At 40.8% G+C, this 21,768-nt stretch overlaps 2 protein-coding genes across 2 annotated transcripts in view; one reads left to right on the top strand and one right to left on the bottom strand.

The window, feature by feature from the left end:
- The window catches only part of crip2 (cysteine-rich protein 2), a 517,344-nt gene that overhangs the window by 382,643 nt on the left and 112,933 nt on the right, over window positions 1-21,768 (bottom strand). The gene's annotated exons all lie outside the window — the stretch shown is intronic.
- slc25a21 (solute carrier family 25 member 21) overlaps window positions 1-21,768 on the top strand; it is a 96,049-nt gene that overhangs the window by 47,486 nt on the left and 26,795 nt on the right. The window contains exon 3 of the mRNA XM_061062971.1: window positions 17,442-17,490. Coding sequence (XP_060918954.1) covers window positions 17,442-17,490 — 49 coding nt within the window. The remainder of the gene's footprint in view (window positions 1-17,441; window positions 17,491-21,768) is intronic.

The following is a 21,768-nucleotide window of genomic DNA, read 5'->3' as shown; positions in this document are numbered from 1 at the left end:
AATGCATGATGACTTTGTTTTGTCGTCCTGCTGTGGAGATATTTCTCCGCTTATGGCTGATGCATCTCTAGTTTGGACGTCCTACCACTAATATTAACCTAAAAATGTGGTGCGTGCAACCCAACAATGTCAGAAGACAGAACCAAACTCATTTTAAAATAGGGTTTTAGTGTGAACTCTCCACCAAAACTTATGACAGAACTTACAAATAGTTGCTGCGACAGGCCACTGGTCCAAAGTGGTACTAAGCTTAGCTTCCGTGCCAGAACCTCCACAGGCTTCTGCAAACTGACTGCCAAACTATCTCTGAAACTTAAGAGCAAAAATATACATTGAAGTGCCTTCATTTACTTTCACATCTTCGATATAAAACTCAAATGTCACATGTGTTTCTTTGTGTGTAGCTTTGCTTCACAGCTCGTGTCTGGCTGCTCTGCATAAAACTTCAAAATCTATCATATCATGGAGAGTTTAAGTCAGAATGGCCTTATGTGTATGTGGTGAGTTATTTCTTCTCAGGCAGACTTCCTCTCAGTACCAATGAGGGGGGCAGAGGGTCAGCAAGGGGGGACGGGGGGAAATCAGGGGGCTTGAGTGTATGTGTGTGTTTGTGGGGGGGGGGGGGCTGTCTGAGAGAGTGAAAGCATGCAGTCAGACAGTGGGAGAGCGAGCGTTCATTCATACATACAGGTGCTTATAATTTGCAGCGTGTGATTAATCATTGTTGTGTTTGGAGGTGACACCTTGTTTAATGGATCTGTCCATCTCCTGGCTCTCACTGTTCTGGGCAGGTTTGTACAGAGTGTGCAGCATACTTTGTGGAGCTGCTATTATTAATACATTTATTGATCGCTTAATTGGAAGAACAATAACATACTACTCAGATAATACACTTTAACAGTTGTTGCACACTGGCTACATTGCACACTAAAGGTTAATTATATTTCTAGGTTGTCTTTTATTTATAAACCCAAAGTTTTAGTCTAGTTTTTTAAACTGATCTTATTATTTTTTTGATAATAAAGTACCCATCTATCTATCTATCTATCCTTCTATCTAATCGATCTAGTTTCAGGCAATACATTTGATCAGAAATATCAAATATTTGCCAAATTCTAAACAATGAGGATTTGCTGCATTTCTAACTTATGTTACTAAATAAAGTGTCTCTGGATTTTAGACTTTTGGTTGAACAAAAGAAGCACCTTGAAGACTTAACTTTGGGCTTTCAAATATTGTGATCCCTCCCCCCCACGCACCCACGCACCCAATATTTGAAAGTAATAATTACAAAAGACCCAATTATTCATCTATTAATGTTAAAAAATATAAAGTATATTAATCTATATGTCAGTTGAAGCCATTCTCTATATTGTGATAGACATGTAGTACACATATGCATAAATAAGGACAAATGAATCCCCAAATTGACTTGGTTGTAATTCGAGGTTCGTCTTTTTGGTCCTGAACCGCTCCCATGCTGACTTCTACCCCGATGTTAAAGTCAAAAACTGACCGTGAGCACAAAGTAGGCAACTGCAACATGTGTGCGGGCCCACCAGCTGCCCTCACACAGAGGCGGTGGTGTTTTCCGTGTGTGTTTGCTTTGGGTGGAGGGCTGCCCGGTTGGTCAGCACGGCTGTAAATCAGAGTCTTCCTGATGGAACCCTGATGGACAGGAACCTAATCTGTCCCCCGTGTGTCATTACGCTCAACCTCCCAGATAGCTACAGATCCTGCTGCTCCTCTCATCTCGCACAAACATACCTACGTCCACACCAGTCTTGTGGAAAGCAGAGACAGTAACAGAGACACACGTGTTGAACATAAACCGGTTGAGCCAGTGTCAAGAGTTCATCGTCAGCATCTGTCATAGCAAAGCCCGTGCCCAAAAACCATTTGCTGCTCTCGCACCGCAGCAGCGCCTCGCCCGTGCTGCAAATGTACACAGGCCACGCAACTACTGTCGCCAAACTGGCCTCAGCGATGGCTTAACATAAGCAAACTGACGGATCCTTTTTAGGACAAGTTAGGATCTGTCCCAAGATCCCCCACACAACGAAGTGAGTCAGAGCCAAGGGTGTCATCTGTTACTTTATGAACCTTTAAATATCCAAAGCCAAATGAAAATACTGTTTTTATTTGACCTAAAAATAAAATGGTGACTAAATTTTATAAATCAAGCTTTCAAAAGCAGGTTTATAATCATGTTGAAGATTTTACTGCTTTGTTATTAATAGCTTATAACCTCAAATATCCATAAAAAGTGTGAAGTTTTCAGTAAGAAATGTGATCAAATGTGTTTATGTTTTAGAATTCCTCAATCACAGCCTTTTGATTTTATTAGTCTAGGTACTGTGTTACTTACTTTCCTACTTTTTTTCCCAAAAACTAGTTCTCATTAATAATTCTCTGCTAACATTTTGGAGTTATTTCAGCTTTTCCTGACAAGCAACAGGATAAAAGAGACCACCGTATCCTTGCATGGTTCAGTTGGAGTTTGTCCAACAGGGAGATCTTGACCCCTCAATTACAGAATGATGGAGCTGTTTCTTTTGCGTGTAGCTGAATTTCATTAACAATTTCACATCCGCACATGTGAAATGAACTCTGTGAAGCTGTATGTTGCTATGAAAGTCTTTTTTGTACTGTTGTTTGTAGATTTTAAATACATGATGTGCAATATCCAACGCTCCATTAGCACATTTTTAAAGTTTCTCTGAACAGTTCCTGCTAAATGCAGCTGTCTGAATCTGTATTTCTGTGATCTTTGGTTTCTTCTGCTTCCCTCACAAAGATAGAAACCAGAGAACCCAGGCTCAAATCTGGTGCTATCCCAGGACAAACCGTGGATCTGCTCCATTGACAATGAATCAGAGACTTATGGACTCAAAGACTGTTTGCTTGACCTTTCTCAACACCGCCTCGGACACTGAGTCAGCGCTGAAAGTCACTCTGTCATTCAGCGCCAATGGAGCAGCTCCAAGGTTTGTCTCTTTTAATGACAACAACCAACTCATTTCCAGCTTGAGTGACAGGCGATCGTGTATACAAATCTTGACTTAACTTTCTAAGATTGCAGGAATAATGCCATGTTTGCTCTGGTTTAGGCAGGATTTCCCTAGTATGACCTTTCCCCCCCTCCTTCACACAGGGCATGAGGAGCCAGTTTCTGTGTCTCTTCAGGCTTCTGCATCGGTTCCCCTATCTGTAGATCTGTTTGTGTATGACTTAGAGAGCTCTGATGGGCAAGAGCGTACAAGGCCTTTATTGTGATTAAGCCTGAGAATGGGCGAGCGACGTGGCACACAGCCATCTGCCAAAACAAAAGCCGTCAGAGATGCCCTGTCAGAAGGTGATCCATTAAACCTGCCCGCCTGCTTGTGACAATTAATTACCCCAATCCAAATAATGTTGATAAATCATAGACACAACACAAAGCTGTGCTGCTGATTACATAATTAGTCCATCACACCGCCGCCGTATGTAACATAATCACCTCCTCTCATCAGGCTCAAAACCACCGGTGTGCATCTGGAGCGTCATTATGCAATGTTTGGAAAAGATGCATTCTGACTCGATAACAATATGTGTGAAGCCGGCAGGGTCGTGTGCGGCGTTAACTTGTCCTGGCGTCTTTTATTCAGAGGGGACAAGAGAGCCCTGTTGTGTTTGCTGAGGACACACCGCCTCCCACACACGCCCGACTTTTTCAACTGCTGGAACATATTTCGACTGTTTAAGCAGTGATGGCTGAGTGCATTTACACTTTGGTAATGGCTTCCTGCCTTTAACTCTCCTGGCTTAGGACAAGAGTGAACCATGCGGGTATACTTCCCTTTTGCTACTGCTGCAGGTCCTGCTTCTGCTGCTACAACTGAAGCCTCGCAGTTTGTCTCCATTGCTCGCCCTCTAGTCCGTCAGCCAAACCCAGCACAGAAAAGATGGACCACCCTGTCAGATTATCCACTTTCTCCTCCACTGTATCATTCCTATCCTTAGTTTGTGGACTGAAAGATGGTATCACTCTCCAGGAATGTCCGCTGGTTTTATAGTTGCTGCATCATTTGCATTTATCTACCTTGCAGCCCGTTTCTGTATCCGCAAAGATTGTATGTTTGGAGAATGTCCCTACCATGATGCATCCAGAAATGTCAGCCAACACTGGGTTTTCTTCCAGGCCGCAAGAAAAGGGAATCCAAAACTCACCAGATGATCTTCAGTCTGTCTTTATTTTCAACATAGGGAGCATTCTTATCTTTAAAATTGTAGCTAAGGCCAACAGGGGGCAACTCCACTCTTTTAAAGAAAGTCTAATTTAAAGATTGGGCTGATCTTAGGTCTGATATTGATGTAATTTACATATCTGACTGACGGTTCTGCTCCAACGTCACTGATCAAGAAAGATGGTTGAGCACTTTAAACATTCTCAGCTCGTACAGTCTCACTTCAAAGACCTTCAGACTGAACTGTAAGAAGTGTCCTCAAATCGTGTCCATGACGCGGTTCAGACGAGATGGAACAGCTTCTTCTGTGCGATCAAAAGTCAGATTCTTGCACTTCAGGTTAAAGCTTTTAGTTTGAAAACCTTACAGCTGTTGCTGCTTCCTGTTTGTATGTGAAGCCAGCACAATGCAGTGGCGGGCTTACAACAACATTGTGTAGCCTTACACATAATACCAATAACAACAATAACACTATTAGTTATGATAATAAAAATAATAAAAATATCAGAATCGGATCGGAACAGAAAAAAAGTGGATCGGTGCATCTCTAGTCTAATTATATTGGAGTAAACATTTGACTAATGAGTTTATGGTTTCAATCTGTAGTTCCAAGACTTCTCCAGTACATCATGGTGTGCTTTCTGTAAGTTGTGGTCCAACTTACACTAAAATTTAGGATGAAAAGTTTAACGTTTATGTTTAACCCTTTTTCTAAATATGGTCAATTCTGACCTCAAAAACAAGCTGATAACTGCCAAATATTTGAACCTGAGACTTCAAAAAAGGGGGTTTTACAAGCAAATAGATGACATCACAGTAGCTATTTTCAATTCGTGTACAGTCTAGGGCTAAAGCTGAGGCTCTTAAACTGATATGACCATTTTTAACCCCTTGATGGAGGGTATACTCGCATGTACATACAACAGCACCAACAACAAAGAAAACTTTTAGAATATCATTTAACTTTTTTTAAATATAGTGGCAAAGGTTGAGTTTTCAAAAAGTCTTCCAGCAGCTTACTGAAGAAGAAGAAGAACGGCAGAAATGCTGTGGGCGGCAGTAGCTCAGTAGCTCAGTCTGTAGGGACTTGGGTTGGGAATCGGAGGGTCGCCGGTTCAAGTCCCGGCACGGACCAAGTCCAGAAATTGGTCTGGTAGCTGGCGAGGTGCCAGGCCACTTCCTGAGCACTGCCGAGGTGCCCTTGAGCAAGGCACCTAACCCCCCCCCCCCCCCCCAACAAGCCCAGGAGCGCCTGCAGCCCCCTCACTCTGAAACCTCTCCATTAGTGCATGTCCATAGGATCCTGTTTGTGCATGTGTGTGTATTTCAGCCTATGTTTGTGTAGCATGTTTACTAGACAGAGTGTAAAAACGAATTTCCCCTCGCGGGATCAATAAAGTATAAATTATTATTATTATTATTATTATTATTACTGTTATAACTGGTGCTGAACACGTTTGTCACCAGAAAAGGTGATGCTCTCTCTCTCTCTGTAAAGACAAGTGACCTTGTGCCTGCATGTTGAATGCAGCGAGTTAAGGGGGAAGCTTCAACCTGTCCACATAGACACAGGGTGTTAACAACTAATTAAAGGATTTACTGCCTCACTAAAACTCCATTATTGCTGTTCCCTCCCAATTATTGGCTCTATTATCAGCTTTTATGGACTCAGGTGAGCTTCAGGACAAAGTTGCGCTTGTTTAGGCGGAGTGGTCAGCGCTCCCACTGTGTAAATTACAGGATTCAGACCAGCTATAAAAAAAACAACATATTTTTATATGATATAGATACATTGATGCTGGGTTGGTGACTTATTTGCATATGTGTTTTTCTTGTTATATTAACTTAAATATCCATCTGCAGCTGCTTCTCTTCCTTCTCAGGCAGAGGGACATCTTCTGTGTGGTTCCTACATGTGCTTTCCATTCCTCCCTCCCTCTCTCTCTCGCTCTCTCTCTCTTCCTGCCTCTCTCTCTCTCTCTATGTCTCACCTCTCTGTGTGTTAATCAATCTCCGTCTCCCCTCCGTCCACTAGGTGACAGTAACGACACAGCTCTCCCCTCTTGGTGCTGGAGATGAGACGAGGTGTAATCTCTGTTTACATAAGGTGAATTGGCTGAAGACTGTAGGTTGTAGCCTCGGTGGGTGTGTCAGCAGCAGCGGTGATGTTGTAGTGATGTGGTGACGTGGTGGTGGACTTAATGATGGTGGTGTCTGCAGTGGGAAGTCCACTTACTACTCGTTTACTATTCTGCTTCACATCACTCAGCAGCAGCATATAAAGGCTCACCATAATGGCCTGGTCGACGTGCTCTGTGGAAGCTCAAAAAATGACAACATAGGAACTTGATGGATTTGAATTCTGCAGTAGTAAGAGCAGTAGCATTAAAAGGTGTAGCAGATGTTGTAATTTAGTAGTGGTAACCTCTCTACCCTGTCAGATGAACTTTCTTTTTTAGCAGTGGTCATCGTCTATTGTATTATATTGAACTGTTGTACAACTGTACACCCATTGAATACCAAAATACAACAATTTTTCTTATTTTTGCTTCTTTTTTTTTTTTGGCTAAGTGATTCTTGAATTTTGGTTATGCTGTTATTTCCTTTTTTTCCCCCACTCCTTCTGTTTCAATTTGTGTTGATATTATGATTGGTTATGATTGGCTGCAACTGGACATTTATAGATCTCAGCCTCTGGAAAAAGAGGCATGGTCTTCTGGCCCTGTGATTGGCTGAGATGCATCTTTTTCTAATGAAACACATTTTTATATCAAATAGCACTAATGATTTAACCAGGAGACTCTCGTGCCCATAGGCTTTAGATTGTACACGTTTTCTAACTGTGGGTGATATTTAGATCTCCTTTAATTCTTCTTTACTACTGTTACGAGGTGAAACACATTTTGGGATGTAGTGGTTGCAGTTCTGCATTGGCTAATGTTTTCGACCTTTCACCTAACATATCGCCAGAGGTTCCCTCTCTGTGCTGAGGGATTTACTTACCTTACCCTAGAAGAGAAACCGTTTTTCTTGACAGCATTCTAGGGACTTAGTTTGTTTTCCCCCTTTCTTGAAATCAGACCCAGGAAAATGGTTCCAAGTTTTCTTAGAAACACTGAATGCTTCCTCCGAAATGCTTCCAATGAATGCTTCCTCTGAATAATTGCCTAATAGTACTTTAGAAGCGTCTCCTCCTCATTAGCCTCCTCTGCAGTATCAGTACGTGATAGAGGACAGTTGTCTGATGTAATCATTTAACGTGTGCAAACTGGAGCAGTGTGGGCTGATTACCATAGAAGAATGAGAACGACCGCAGTAACCAGCTGTCAAACAGGCTCGATCTCATGTACACACGCACACATGCCAGCACAGAACCAAAACCTGATTCAGTTGTTCTCCTGATATAAAGATGACTCTTCACGAGAAATTGTGGCACACTGAACTTTTTCACCTTGACATCTTTTATTGTCAGTAAAAACATTAACTTGATGATACAGGAAAGTAATTGTAAAGCTCACTGTTTCGTGCTTAATTGCAGGCTTTCGATCAATCTATCAAAAAATAGATGATTGAAGAATAGAGTGTGGTGCAGAGACAGGTCTTTTCACTTTCAAGTGAACTCTGACAGCTGCACTGAGTGATCTTTATGTTCTAGTTCAAGATAAATCTTTGCCAAATTTGATTAACATTTTAATAAAGTTGCAACATGCATCATTTATTGTGTATTATATAAAGCTCTTATAATTATAGTCTGGCATCAAAGCAGTATGCCACAGCAGAGTAATAAGTGCTTGTGTGGTTTTTGGACTGGATGTGACCTGTGGGTGTGTGTGGAGGGTTGACGCTTAAGAGAAGACTGATGAGATAGAGTTCAAAAGGAATTTAGGTCAGGTGAAAACATTTTATGCAAATCTTCAAGATATCTTTGTTTTTTTTTTCTTCAATTACAGTATTTCATGTTTTTTTTTAGCTGCTGATTCAGCAAATGTTATCATTTGTAGAGGCAGTTGGATAATATCATGAATATGTGGTTTGGTATCTAAAAGCCACATAAGGAATCACTGTAATACTCCCAAAGTGTTTCATTAAGAAACCAGGACGCCTGCTCACTATTTTAAATGGAGTGCAAACTTGGAAAGATACATATTTCTCGTGGGTGTGGGGGTCCTCCGCCAGAAGAAAAATTATTACAGGGTAATTTATAACAATTTCCCTGCATTTCTTCATCACATACCTTCTCAGATTATATCATGAAACAGATGCTCGCTCAAGTCAAGATTTATTAGATTTTGTGTCTAAAACCCATGATTAAAAAAAATGAACAGGGCTAATGGTAAATATCAACAGTGAAATTAGAGTTAAAAAAGCTGACTTATTGATTAATCTCTTTCTCAAATGTCTGTCTGCACAGAAAAATGTCTGTCCAGTGTCCAATCAGTGATCTATTTGTTAGGGGGCTGTGAGGGCAAAGTTAGCCAAAGACCAAAAATGAGTTTAGCATTTGTTGGCTGAGCAGTTTCATTAAACATTCCCTGTAGCTTCTCTTTCTCTCTGTTCTATTTTCAGTCCTAGATCACATTAAAACTAAATGGCTTTAGCCTCACCTGGTTAACTTACAGACCACTTTGGTTCACACAGCCAAACAATCAGCGACGAGTTGGACCACACCAACACAAAGGGTGGTCTAAAAGTGCATCTTTTTTTTTTTTTTATCAGATGCTGAAAATTTGCATACTAATTGATATGCATTACGTAGCGGTAATAACATAGTTTGGGAGGGCTGTATGATGCTAAGTAAAACATTTTTATAGACATGACAATCATTTGGGATAATCACTTTGCTCCCCATAAGTGAATAATTGAGACACTTCTCCTGACTTGATTTAGTGCTCAGTCTCTTTGGTCCTCTATTTTGAATCGAAGATCGTCTTCGTGTTTTTCAGAGTCAGCTCAGTGTGGGCACATAAACGTTCTTGTCCAAGTGCAGAGTCCAAGAAACTGTATCTGAATCCCGACTTGTAGCAATGCAGAACCTTGAAAGTCTCTTTTGTAACGTCAGAAACTTAACTGATGTATTTTATCTCATCATCTTTTGGTGTTTTTTGTTACATTTTTCTGCTCACTTTTTTAGTGGATCATTTAAGTGTGATTAGTTTTTTTTTTTTTAAATAGTATTTACCCTAAACGTTTCCCAACAGGTTACATGTCTTGATCAAAAGTAGAAGTTTAAATCGAACAGTATTGGAGGCCATAAGAGGTAAATCTAACAGTTTTCCTCAATACACAAACAAAACTTACGTAGCAATCTTTTTTCTTTTGTTAGCTTTTACCTTTTTTTTTAGTTCTAACCCTACATTTTTTCTTTGCAACACCTCATGGGCATTGAACCCCATTTCAGGATCCACTGGTGCATTCACAATGTAAGCACGTGTTATTCAAAAATCCTGAGGGCTTTCTTGCTGCATATTGAGCTCATATTTGTAGCACTGTGTGTTAAACCTTTGTTACAATAAACAGTTTATTTAGATGGTGACAGGTGTCCTGCAGGAGTTTGAGACAATTTGTTTAAAAAGCGATCCTCATAAAGGAATCAGGCTGAGTTGACACGGTGCGCTTCCTCTCAAACAGCAGTTACACCAATGTTTGCATCCATTTTGTCCCCTTTTCTTCTCCTCCTGTCACCGCTTCCGTGCTTCTGGTGCCCGAATTTGCATCTGATGGTCATGTGTAAAGACAAAAATGTGACCACAGGTGTGAAGGAAACAGTGACAGTAATGGAGGAGGAGGGAGGGGGGGGGGGCGACGACACTGACAGCGCTTCACTGTCGGCACGGTTTGTCTGTCAATCTGTCACTAGCGTATCATTCTTCCGACAGCACAGGCTGCTCAGACCCTGACCCATTCAACTACACACACACACACCTCCACACTTCATCAATACCACAGAGTTCATCTCAAGTTTGACAGACAGGGACATACCCAAGTGTCTGTGCGCATAGCCAGTGGGGGAAACCCGCCATGATGCATGACTCTCCGTGATATATCTACACTGGAGACAGCACGGTGAACAGAAAAATCTATTTATCATTTACAAACGTGATATATTACTCCACATTTAAAATGATTGATCATTGAAGCTTCTGTTTTGGCTTGCTTTTTCTAATGAATGTTTAATTAAAATAAACAAGATGCTTGGACTCTGTGGGTATTATTCCGACTGTTATGCAAAAGTATCAGGTGAAGTGAACGAGTCAGTTGTCTTCTCCTCCTCTTTTGTTCTCCGTCTTTACATCTCAAGTCGTGCATGGGCGTCCATTGACCCGTAGGTGGGACACGCTGAGTCTCTCCAGGATATACCTCCCCATTATGAACGACTCAACTTACACAAATTAGCATTTGGGAAGGATTCACACTGAGTTTTCTGTATTGATGATATCTTATACATAGTTTTATTTGACCCTAAAGAGAGTCTAGAAAAGTAGTCCCAATCAAATATTCCACATAAATCCTGATTGTGGATCTTCAGCGTAGTACAGGAGAAATCCGGCAAAACAAATAAAATTCCAAACACTTATCTTTATGGAAGTTAAGAAAGTTCTACTTTTGTTATACATCAACTAGTAATCCCAAATGTAAAGACATATTGCTTTATTTGTTTGTTTGTTTGTTTTGTGTATTTATTTATTCATTCATTTATTTATTTATTAGGAAGTGATATTCACACCAAATTGAAAGCTATTTTTTAGGTTGACAAATGTTTTTTTTTTCTTCTATCCATTGGAATTTTGCTTCTAAAGGTCTGTTCATGACATTTGAGCAACATTAACAAAAAGTCGTAAAAGTCACATAAATCAGTGATCATAAAATGGGTAAGAAAAACAGGAAATTCATATTCAACTCTGGTTATACATCATCAGAAATTAAGGACACTACTCATACTCAGATACAATTTTTACTGAAAGTACAAGTATCCCATCTGTGAATCCTCTGAATTGATCTTATCAGCTAAAGCTGCAACACCAGTAGCTTCTCCCGGCACGAGGAATGCTTGGACGCTTGCACCTCTGGTTTAAGGGGCCCTGATTTAAAAAGAATCCCCCGCTGTCATTTGAGATGGCCTCGCTTGTTTTTATAAGCACTCTTTGAGCTTTTTTCAAGTGCAGAATTAGGGACTGTTTGGGGAGTTCACGGGGACGCTTCTGAGCTGCCAAGACAGGAAGTGATATCTGTGATAAATAGCTCTCTCTCCAGATGTCCTGAGCTATTACCCTGTGTTTTTTTAAATATGCAAATTCCAACAAAATCAGTTGCTCCCATACAGATTGTTTGGTTTAGGAGATGGAGCTAATATTTGTTCTTTTTTCCCCCCTTTTCTTTTAGTAGTTGTTTCTCCATTCATTTTGTGGGAACAGATTAATCCAGCTAGCGGAGAAAGAAGGGAGCATACATCACTTTTAGTAATGGTTGCCTTCTTCTGCAATAATAGCATTTTTTTAACTTGAAGTCTTCAATATATAACAGTATGCCTTTATTTACATAACCACCCTCTCCCCATGAGGTGATAATACATTCTCATGAAGCACTACTTTTTCTGTTATTGTATCAAAATGTTTTACAATCCATTTCAATTTGAATGTGATTGGTTTGGGATTGTTACACCACATGTTTGCTTTTAAAACAGCTTTAGCTCTGTAGCTGTAATTCAGTAGTATAGCGTGCCTCACTTGGTAATAACCATAGTTTATTGGCTGGCCTTGTGTTATTCGGACTCCTTTTATGTTACATTTATTTCACGTACTTCCTCGAGTGTTCTCGTACTGATACATTGTTGACTTATTATCATCTGTCACAGAAGGTTTGCGTTTTAATAATCTAAATATTCCACAGAAATGTAGTCAGACGGGCTCTAATCGTAAATTGTAATGAAAGATAAATTCAACCCAACCTTGTAGGACTTGCATAAAACAGTTGTAATCAAAAAGATCATTGAATACTATCAAAAAATTGTACAAATTTAGTTAACAGTATTGTTTATCAGCATGATTTTTGCTCTTTAACCTCTGTTTCAGTATAAAAAGAGGCTGAGAATATTCAGAGTTCCTGTGTCTGAGCTGCGGGACGGTTGTTGATAGATACCACATTGGTTTTCTTACTGCAGATGACAAATTGCAGGGGAGCAGCAGCTCACTGGTTTGTTTAGCATTCCAGATCAGTTTTGTTATGATAAGTGTTAATGGAGGACATGGAGGCATGAGATCTCACCTGCAGGTTCAGTCAGGAGCACTTGTCAAAACCAGAGCAGGCCTGTGAGTAAAAAATCTGTCATTACACTCGTCTTATTTCTGGAAAACCCAGGACGTGCAATGATTTCATGCTTTGGATCTCAGTGAACCGAGACAGTTTTCTCATGTTGTTGAAAACAATTTGCTTTGTTCATTCCTGTCCCTCGTGAGTTTAAAAGGTTTAACAAAGTACCTGCATTTTCAGCATCAGTGCCTGGGACTTATTGTCTCCGTACTGAAGGGTTACTCCAGCCTTTTATTGACTGCCTTTCCACCAAAGCCTGACCTGGGAAGATGTGGCTAATTATTTGACTTTTGACCAACCACAAAGACTACTTTGACGTGAGAAGTTAAGACTGTATCTAGAGTGACATAAAAGGTATATAGGTTCTTAGTTCTGTTAAACATGAAGAAAAAGTACAAATAATGAAAACTTTCAATTGTTGCTTCTTAACAGTAAACCATGTGCTGTTTCTAAAGACATTCCTTTACAATTAGTTTTATTATGGAACACAGCTGACATATGTTTTGGGGAAGAAAAACATGTTTTCACTTTTTTGAACTCTCCCATTTGATGGTGAATTATTTTTGTCTGTATAGTGTCTAGTATTTTAGAAACGAATAGGCATATTTAAAAAAAAAAGTAATGTGTGCGCTATCATTAGAGACCGAAGCATTTACCGGGTCAAGTAAGCGTGTGAAATAGGCATCCACTACGTCTCCCATGTATTAGCCCATTTAACCGTGTGAGCTGTGCTTCCTGTGGCAGTGACCTTGTCCCCGTGGCTGCTGGGAATTACAGTCATTCACTGAGTGTCTCAGCATGATGGATGACACCTGCACCCGTTGAGCAATCGCTCCCTGGCGCACTATTGTTTTTCTTTCTCACTTTTGCGTGGGAGCAAAACTGTGCGCATTCCCGAGCCAAAACCAACTCAGATAATTGTCTCATCTGCGTGATGTATGATCATCCCTCTTCTGGAGACAAGTCATCAGACGGCCTGGAATGTCTTGCCAGCTAGTGTGGCAGTGGCAATACCAGTGCTACCAGTGGCGCTACTTGTTGGGTATCGGAAATCACCTAAGGAATGATGCTGCACTTTTAACACCTAGGCCTCATTGTTTCTGCCATATGGTCTTCTTATCCAATACTTGAAAAAAGCCAAATTCCTCGGCTGTTAAAGCTGCACATGATGTCAGCACTGTGCAATAAGAAAACCGGGCATTCATTCAAAACTATATGTTGCCATGCCATAAAGTCAGGGAAATTTCTCACTGTATCCATGTTGCTCTTTTGTTTCCACAGCGCAATTAGCCTTTACACCGAGCCTTGGCACAGAGTGCTGCAGTCCTGTAGCATATTTGCGAGTGTGTTTTTTAATGGCTGTGCTCCAGACACTCCTTTGCCAGTAGCACCTGTGCCTAGCTTGGTGCGTGTGTGCGTGTGTGTCTGAAAGGTGCTACATGACAAGGCCTGTCACGACTATTGTGGTCCAGAAACAAAAGAACCTTCAAATAATGGAGAAGGAATCTCCCAATATGTCACTCAATGATGCATAGCAAAGACATGAACGTCAACCAGATGGCAGGTCACTGTAATATTAACCCCCCACCTTCCTCCTCCTCCTCCTCCTCCTCCTCCTCCCTGCAGCTAGAGGAGGAGGGTGTCTGCAGGAGGAGTCAGAGAAGGGGAGGCTGAGCTAGTAGCATCCCCTTCTCAGTTTGCCCCTCAGTGACTGCATCATAGGCTACAGCAGGGTGTGATGTGCTCCCAAGTGTTGTGTGCTCGTATGATTAAATAGTAGTATGTGCTGACAGCTGCAGTAGAAGACCAAGATGCACTGGGGTGCAACGGAGCGAGACGCTGCCTCTCAGAGGTGTCAGGAAAATGACATACATGATGTCTTCAGGCCTTTAACACTGACACATTTCCATGACGTGTCACCGTCAGAAATAAAGGATAACTTACTATAAATTAAGTATTGATTTAATACTTAATTAGTTTTGTTGTCAAACTTTTCTTTCACATCTAAAGCAGCATAAATTTGCGATTCATTGCTCCACCATGAATGTCTAAATAGATAGAACTGTGGTGCAGGTTGGATCTTGGCTCTGTCCCAGTTGTAATAACACAACGCCCTTTTCTGCACCTTTTTTTTTTTTTAGTCGTTTGATTGACAAAGCACAACAACAGCATTTGTTCTCTTTTGACTTGTTTTTTTTAAAGGGGAAACTCTCACATTGTTTTTCTTTTCACCTTTAAATCCAAAGCCACTTGAAGCGGTCACGGTGGTGCAGGGACATTAAAAAAAAAAGTAAACTGATTGATTAACGCAAAAATATAAAACTATTCATTCAAAAACTCCTTATACAATGCACATTAGACATCAGTAGAGCAGTTTATAGTTTTTCTGAGGGTGAGTTCTCCCTTTTGATGAAAACAAAGCTTGTTTAGTATCAGTATGTTTATTCGTTGTATATTTCTGTCCTGGGTTGCAGCAGTACAGATAAATAAAACCCATTCCAGTGGGGTTTAAAAGCTGTACTACATGTCAAACAGCGGTCAGTGTAGGATTATAGTCACACACTTTCTCTCTTTTTAGTTTTTCTTCAAGCCCCTACAGACTGTCGTCTCATCTGCCATCAGCTGTTCGCGGGATGTCTCGTCTGCAGGGGCCTTAGACACATGCTCAAATAAACACAGCCTGGTTTTGCATACATGCTTGTCATCACCTGATCCTTTTGCAACTGCCGTCTTGGAGGAACATGCGTTACTAACTGACACAAACTTCTAATCTGAAGAAGCAGGTCCAAAGTGCAGTGAAAAGTTTGAACACTGATGGCCTGAGAACTGAATGAACACACTGAACTAATCATTGTACCTGCATTACACCGAGAGGCGGGCCTGTTAATTAGTAGAGTGTTAACTACTGTTACCTCTCCAAGTTAATGAAGCATTTGGTAACCTGTATACTTCAGAGTTCCTGTAATCTGAGGTTTACGATGAGGCCCAAAATCCAGTGTGAATCATCTTAAGTGACGTATCCAGATGTGCACAGCTGCTGTGGTCACTGGTCACATGTATTTTCAAGTAGCGGTGTGCTTATTTGGTTTTTCATTGTAGTATTATTCCTTTAAATTGATAATTTATTAAGGAAATGTAAGACTTACACCATGATAAGAAGTGGGGAAAAAAATAGTTGTAATGTAAAAATCGAGATTCTTATCTTCTGAGATTTTAAATCGTTTCATAAATGTGTTTTGGCTAATCTGTCACTCCCTGCTAAGTGCTAAGGCTAGTTCTTTAACTCGGTCGAATGACAAATGGAGCAGCAAGAAATTCAGCCAGTCTCAAAGATGACTGGACTAGATCCTGAAGTATCTACAAATTCAAAAATAGACTTTGAATCCATGGATCCGTGATATCAAAATAGTTTTGAATCGAAAATAGAGTCAGAATCGTGACCCAAGAATCGAAATCGAACCTTGAGACACCCAAAGATTCCCAGACCTAATGATAACCTTTGATAGGTCTTTACTCACTTGTATTGCCGCTTACATATTGCCAGTTGACGGTGGGATTTTCTCTGCGATGTGTAACGCACGGAGGTGTAAAGGTGGGCCAAAGTGGTTCCGCCTCTGATTCACCATCGGAGGTAGTAATAGAGGCGTGAAGTGGTGAGACAGTGGCAGTGCACACTGGGACAACAATATTTCGCCGTTGTGGAGGCAATGTGTGTAAATGCAGAACTTTGTTACGGAGCTGTTGTAGAATCACACTTTTGTAAAGGGCTTCTCTTGTACTGCAGCTGTGTTTCACTTCACCTCTTTCTCTATCTGCAGTAGTATTCAGGGCTACTTCGCTCTCCCCCTTCAACATCACCTGTTGGAGCATGTTCGCTCACCATCATCCTTGTGTTTGCACAGGCTGATCAAGCAGGCAGGTTTTGGTTTTATCTGATTAATCTGATTACCTGCTGAAAGATTTGGTGCTCCTCATCGTCACTGCAGCTCTATTATCAGTGAGACCGGTAAAGGGAGGGTCCATTGCATGCCTGTTTACCTCTACAATGTAGTTTCATTACAGCCATAGTCAGGTGAACAGAGCTGTGAGGGTTTTAGTTTGACTCTTGTCCGCCAGTAGCTCGGTTCAGTAGTTCTTATTTCTCCCATTTCTACATTCAGATGCAACTGTAGACAAAGTACTTTTTTTCTGTGGTATTTCTCTTGATAATTACTTCCTTGGAAAAACCCCAGAAGACACATTCTTTTATAGACAATATGTTTAATTGCGCACATTAGAGAAGTCCATATTGCACAGCAGCTGTGTACACACACAGTGGAATCTGCAGGGGAAGCCCTCGGAGCAGCAGTAAAGGGATGCAGTGGGAATTGTGAGTTTAAAAAGAGGACCTGATTGAGTCAGAAGGCCTCCGTGCCAAAGCAGTGGCTTTTTAAACACAGATGCACATAGTTAGCGTGTGTGTGAAACCTCAGAGTCCCTCGCTGATCATGCGGCTGCATTGATTCTCCAGCTGCTGGCGAAAGACCTGGGTTTGCGTGCATGATATGGTTGGTGGCTTCAGCCCTTCAAAATGACGAGAAATTGACTCACTGAATTTAGGGAATAAGTCTCATTGTGTCCTGTATGTTCTTACAAAACTGTTTCAAAAGTCCCAAGAATCATTGAGTTGGTGTACATTAGGCAGTTATATGTGTTGATTAGGTTCTCATGAAAGGTTGGACAACACAACCATTTGTTAGCATCAGGAAGTACACTTTGAATGCTTCTTTAAAATGGAAGGAATAAAACAAAAAAACATCATCATTGCAGCACTCTACTGTCGCTTAAACTGAGGAGTTGACTATCAGCTTTCACCTTAAAGTCCATGGTTTCTTGAGTCCCTTATCGTAACTGTTTCTACCTTTTCAGGTCTGGTGGAGATCTGTTTGATGCATCCCCTCGATGTGGTGAAGACAAGGTGAGCTGCTCATTCAATCTCACACTAGTGTAACGTTACCATAAGTCTAAATTCTCTATCAGGAAAGTCATATTGACTCTGCATCTGCTTTGAATCCTCTGAGTCTTAGCTATATTGTGGAATATGAAATGCATCATTAAATCCCCACAAATCAATGAGGGCAGATGGTTTTATGTCTGCAAAAGACTTACATTGTTAACCTTATTACTTAATTTAATAAAAAAAAAAGAGTGCAAAGCCCAGGGTTCCTATAAATCAGATTATTCTAAAAGCACGGGTTATTTAATGGTTTATTTTCTGACACTATCTCCCGTTAACGTGTTACGCAAGAGTGGCAGCAGTCTGGAGCAGCAGTGTGATCAGGAACCTCACACCACAGTGTCCCAGCCAGCCATAAACAGGTCGTGGGCTACTACTAAAGCTTTATAGTCCTTCACAGGCCCAGCCAAGACCTCTGGCTTCATTTTCATCCCCCCCCCTGCCCCTTACCTGTCAGTAAATCGTGCTGCCTTTTCTGTCATTTACGGCAGCAGTTTCTTGGTAAATAAATTGCTTGGCGTGCCTTTTTAAAAGAACGAGATGTTTGCACTTTGAAGGCAGTGCCACCGTCAGAACACAGGGAGGGAAACGCAGGGGATAAAAGCCCGGGGGTGGGCAGTGTTGTATTAGTCGATATTCGATACTTTGAAGGCACAAAGCGTGATTTATGCCCACGTGTAGAAGCTAAAGGGGTTTATTACAGGTAAGTCTTGAGCCCTGCCTGTCCGTCCTCACACAGGGTCAGGGTTAAAAGTGCACCCACTGTTTTCTTTGTAATGCTCTTCCTTAAAGAGTGCTAAAAGGTGCTCTAAAAGTGGACAGGTTTATCTGTTTGTTGTCTCTCTTTGTGTCGCTGTGTTGATGTTGATATGTGTTCTGTTTTCTTAGAAGTGGTTTGTGTAAATCGATTCCTTTTGGTCTTTGCTTTATGTTATACTCCGTAACAAAATGCGAGAAACCGGAGAGTTTTCTTTTTATTGGTATATTTTAGGCTATGTCAAACTTTTCACAATGACAGGTAAGTTTATATGTTTTTCAATGACAGAAATACACACTGATCAAAAAAAAAAAAAAAAACCCATGAATGCATAATTAGGCAGGGAAACTACATGCATGTTCTCACACTTTACATCCACACATGAATTCATAAAGCTTGCATACATACCAGCTAATTGGGACACCGAGGAGGCTGAAATCTATTAGCAGGAACCTTGGAGCCAAGAGTCAGACACAGACACACCTCCACCGGGCTTCTCTCTCTCTCTCTCTCTCTCTCTCTCTCTCTCTCTCTCTCTCTCTCTCTCTCTCTCTCTCTCTCTCTCTCTCTCTCTCTCTCTCTCTCTCTCTCTCTCTCTCTCTCTCTCTCTCTCTCTCTCTCTCTCTCTCTCTCTCTCTCTCTCTCTCTCTCTCTCTCTCTCTCTCTCTCTCAGGCATGGCTCTTATTAGGCACTGGCTCCAGCTTTAATGTCCACTGGTTCAAATTGAACAGCAACTGGAGTAAATTTACTTTTTTCCACCAACTCAAAATCAAAGGGATTTTTTTTCTCTTTCTTTCTCCCCTTTTTTGCTTTTTTCTCCTGGCAAGGTAAATTTGACTAAATGTGTACCTGCCTGGGAGCTGATGTTTACCCACTATCCAAATGAGGGTTGATCTTTCTCTTCTCTGTGGGGGTGAGGAGGAGTGGGGTGGCGTGTTGCAGATTTATTTAGACAAGCTGAAGAAGTTGGTGTGGCAACAGTTCTCCAGAAGCAAAATGTTGCTGCCGTGATTATAAAAAAAGGAATTTGTGAAACAAAGTGATTCATCCTTCAACATGACTGCTTTGGCATGATGATGAATGAAAAGGTGCTTCCCAGAAGTTAAGAAAATTTGTGACAGGAATTCCAGTGAGATTGATAGCACAAAATCTAGACTGCTAAGAGGCAGAGTATGTAAGCGAATCCATCATGATAAAATATTTATGTCAGAAATCTGTTAAAAAACTCACGGCAGCTAGTACTTCTTTATAGAAATGAGACGTGAAAGTCTTGTCAGGTGATTCACTGTGTTCCTTTTTTTCCTTTGTTGTTGCACTTTCACTCCCCGTTGTGTTGCTCGCTGACCAGTTGAGCCATGACCCTTGTTACTCACCTTTGCTAACAAGTCCATCTATCTTACATCTGAGGGAGTCCTGCAGAGCAAACCTTCCCTCACACTGACTAACAACCACTTCCATCGTTATGAAAGACTTGAATGTGCATTTGTAGTGGCCAGTTTCAAATTAGCACATGAATGCATTGCATGTGGTGTTCAAAGGGTTACTGTCTTTTTTAGGACTCCAATACAGGAAAATTGCCTTTTAATTAGACTGCAGTGATAAATCAATAAGTAGTGAACTACTTAATTATTTCACAACTATTTCAGCTATTTAAATATAGGAGAAAAAAAAAATCTATTTTCTCTTTTCTCTACTCTCTTTATCTTTGGGTTGGGGACATTTGGGATATTTGAGGGCAAAGTCTAGGCATTTTGCTCACAAAAATTGTAATTTTTCAATATTTCAGACAATATCTATTAATTTAGAAAACAAAATTGTCATTTGTTTCAGCTCTTTACTTAAAAGCAAGAGCTGTAGAGTGAATGGACTCAAGAACCAAGTGAATTGTGAAATATGCACTTAAGTGCTTTTTTTTGTATGAATAAAGAGTTTAAATATAGGCAGACATGATCTGACAAAGATATAGAAAACCTAGGCAAAAACACTACTGGCAGAAAGCAATAAACGACAGGGAAGAGTTGTGCCATGATGAGTTTTTTATAAACTAATCTTCATTGATGACCTTTCTGTTTCTTGTCTTTGTTGCTTTCGTAATCCAACACAATATCAGAAAATGTATCAAATTTTTTTTGCATTGTATTTATAATACTCAGCCTAAAATGTAAATGTAGCATACTTCACACAAAGTAAACCATTAATTGCCCCTCACCCTGACCCCCTCCGAGGGTATGTGCAGGAATGTGGGGGTGAAGACGGAGGGTGCGACGCAGCGTTTGGAGGGAGGGCAGTCGTCAGTTTAGCAGAGAGAGACAGTGGGACCGGAGTTACAGCTTTTCATTAACCTGGAAACCACCTAGTTACATGGTTCATGGGCTGGTCTCAGCTCACTTGGAGGTAACAAAGGGTGTCGGGCGGCACTTTCGGCAGGGGGCTGTGTGCTCGGGGCACCCCATCTGACTCTGATCAGGTTCTCCCTCTCATTAGAGAGTCGCACTGAGCCTGTGTTTCCCTTCATGTCGAGATCCTGTTACAAGGAGCTCCACCCTTATGCACATGTATGCTCATCTGAAACCAGCTTCCCATCACCCCCTTTCACTTCCGCTAAAAAATGAAAGCCCCGCCTTCCTCATGTTTGTGTCCTCTCTGATCAAGTCCTCCTGTTATCGCGAACTTCCTGAAGTTTCCATTGTGTGCAAATTATTTGATGCTTTTGCCTTGATGATGTTTTTTGGTGTTCAATAACTGTTGACAGAGCTACTCCTTTTCTCCCTCTGTCTCCCTTACGTTTCTTTTTCCTTCTTCCTGACTGTCTTTCTTTTTCATTCTTGCTCCTCCTCTTTTCCTCTGCATGTTACCTTTTTATGTCTCTCAGATAATGTTGCACTTGAGGATTATGAATTTTCAGATTAAATGTATCTAATTATAACTGTAGGCTGACCAAAAAAGAAAAAAAAAACATAGAAAATGCATTGGGTATATTACCCATGGTCCTCACATCTTTTTGCAGAGTGACAAAACAAAGTTCCTAAACCATTTATATCCTGATACCTGTTGTCTCTGGCCGATCAGGGAGAATTTCTGTAATAAGGGTCACCTTTGGCCCATGTGGAATCAATGCCCCTTTGGCTAAATAAAACTCAATATGCTTCATCAAAACCTACTTATCCAATTTATCCTCATGAGTGAAAACATCAAATATGAATGGAGTTATTAAAGACAAAAATAACTTATCAAAATAACACATAAGCAAAATAGAGACATTGACAAGATAACTTAAGTGGAAATTTCTCAAATTAATCAATTAGCCATTTTTTTGTCTTCTGGCACTCAAAGTGCTTTTACACTCAATGCTGCATTAACCCCTTCTCACACATATTCACACTGATAGCAAGGCTGCTACGCGAAGTGCCCATCAGCACTAACTAATCAAATTCACACATTGAGGGCTATACCTGGGGGCAACCACCACTTTGTTGAATCA

Source organism: Labrus mixtus, chromosome 18, assembly GCF_963584025.1.
Source record: "Labrus mixtus chromosome 18, fLabMix1.1, whole genome shotgun sequence".
NCBI lineage: Eukaryota > Metazoa > Chordata > Actinopteri > Labriformes > Labridae > Labrus > Labrus mixtus.
This window is presented reverse-complemented; position numbering and strand designations above follow the sequence as displayed.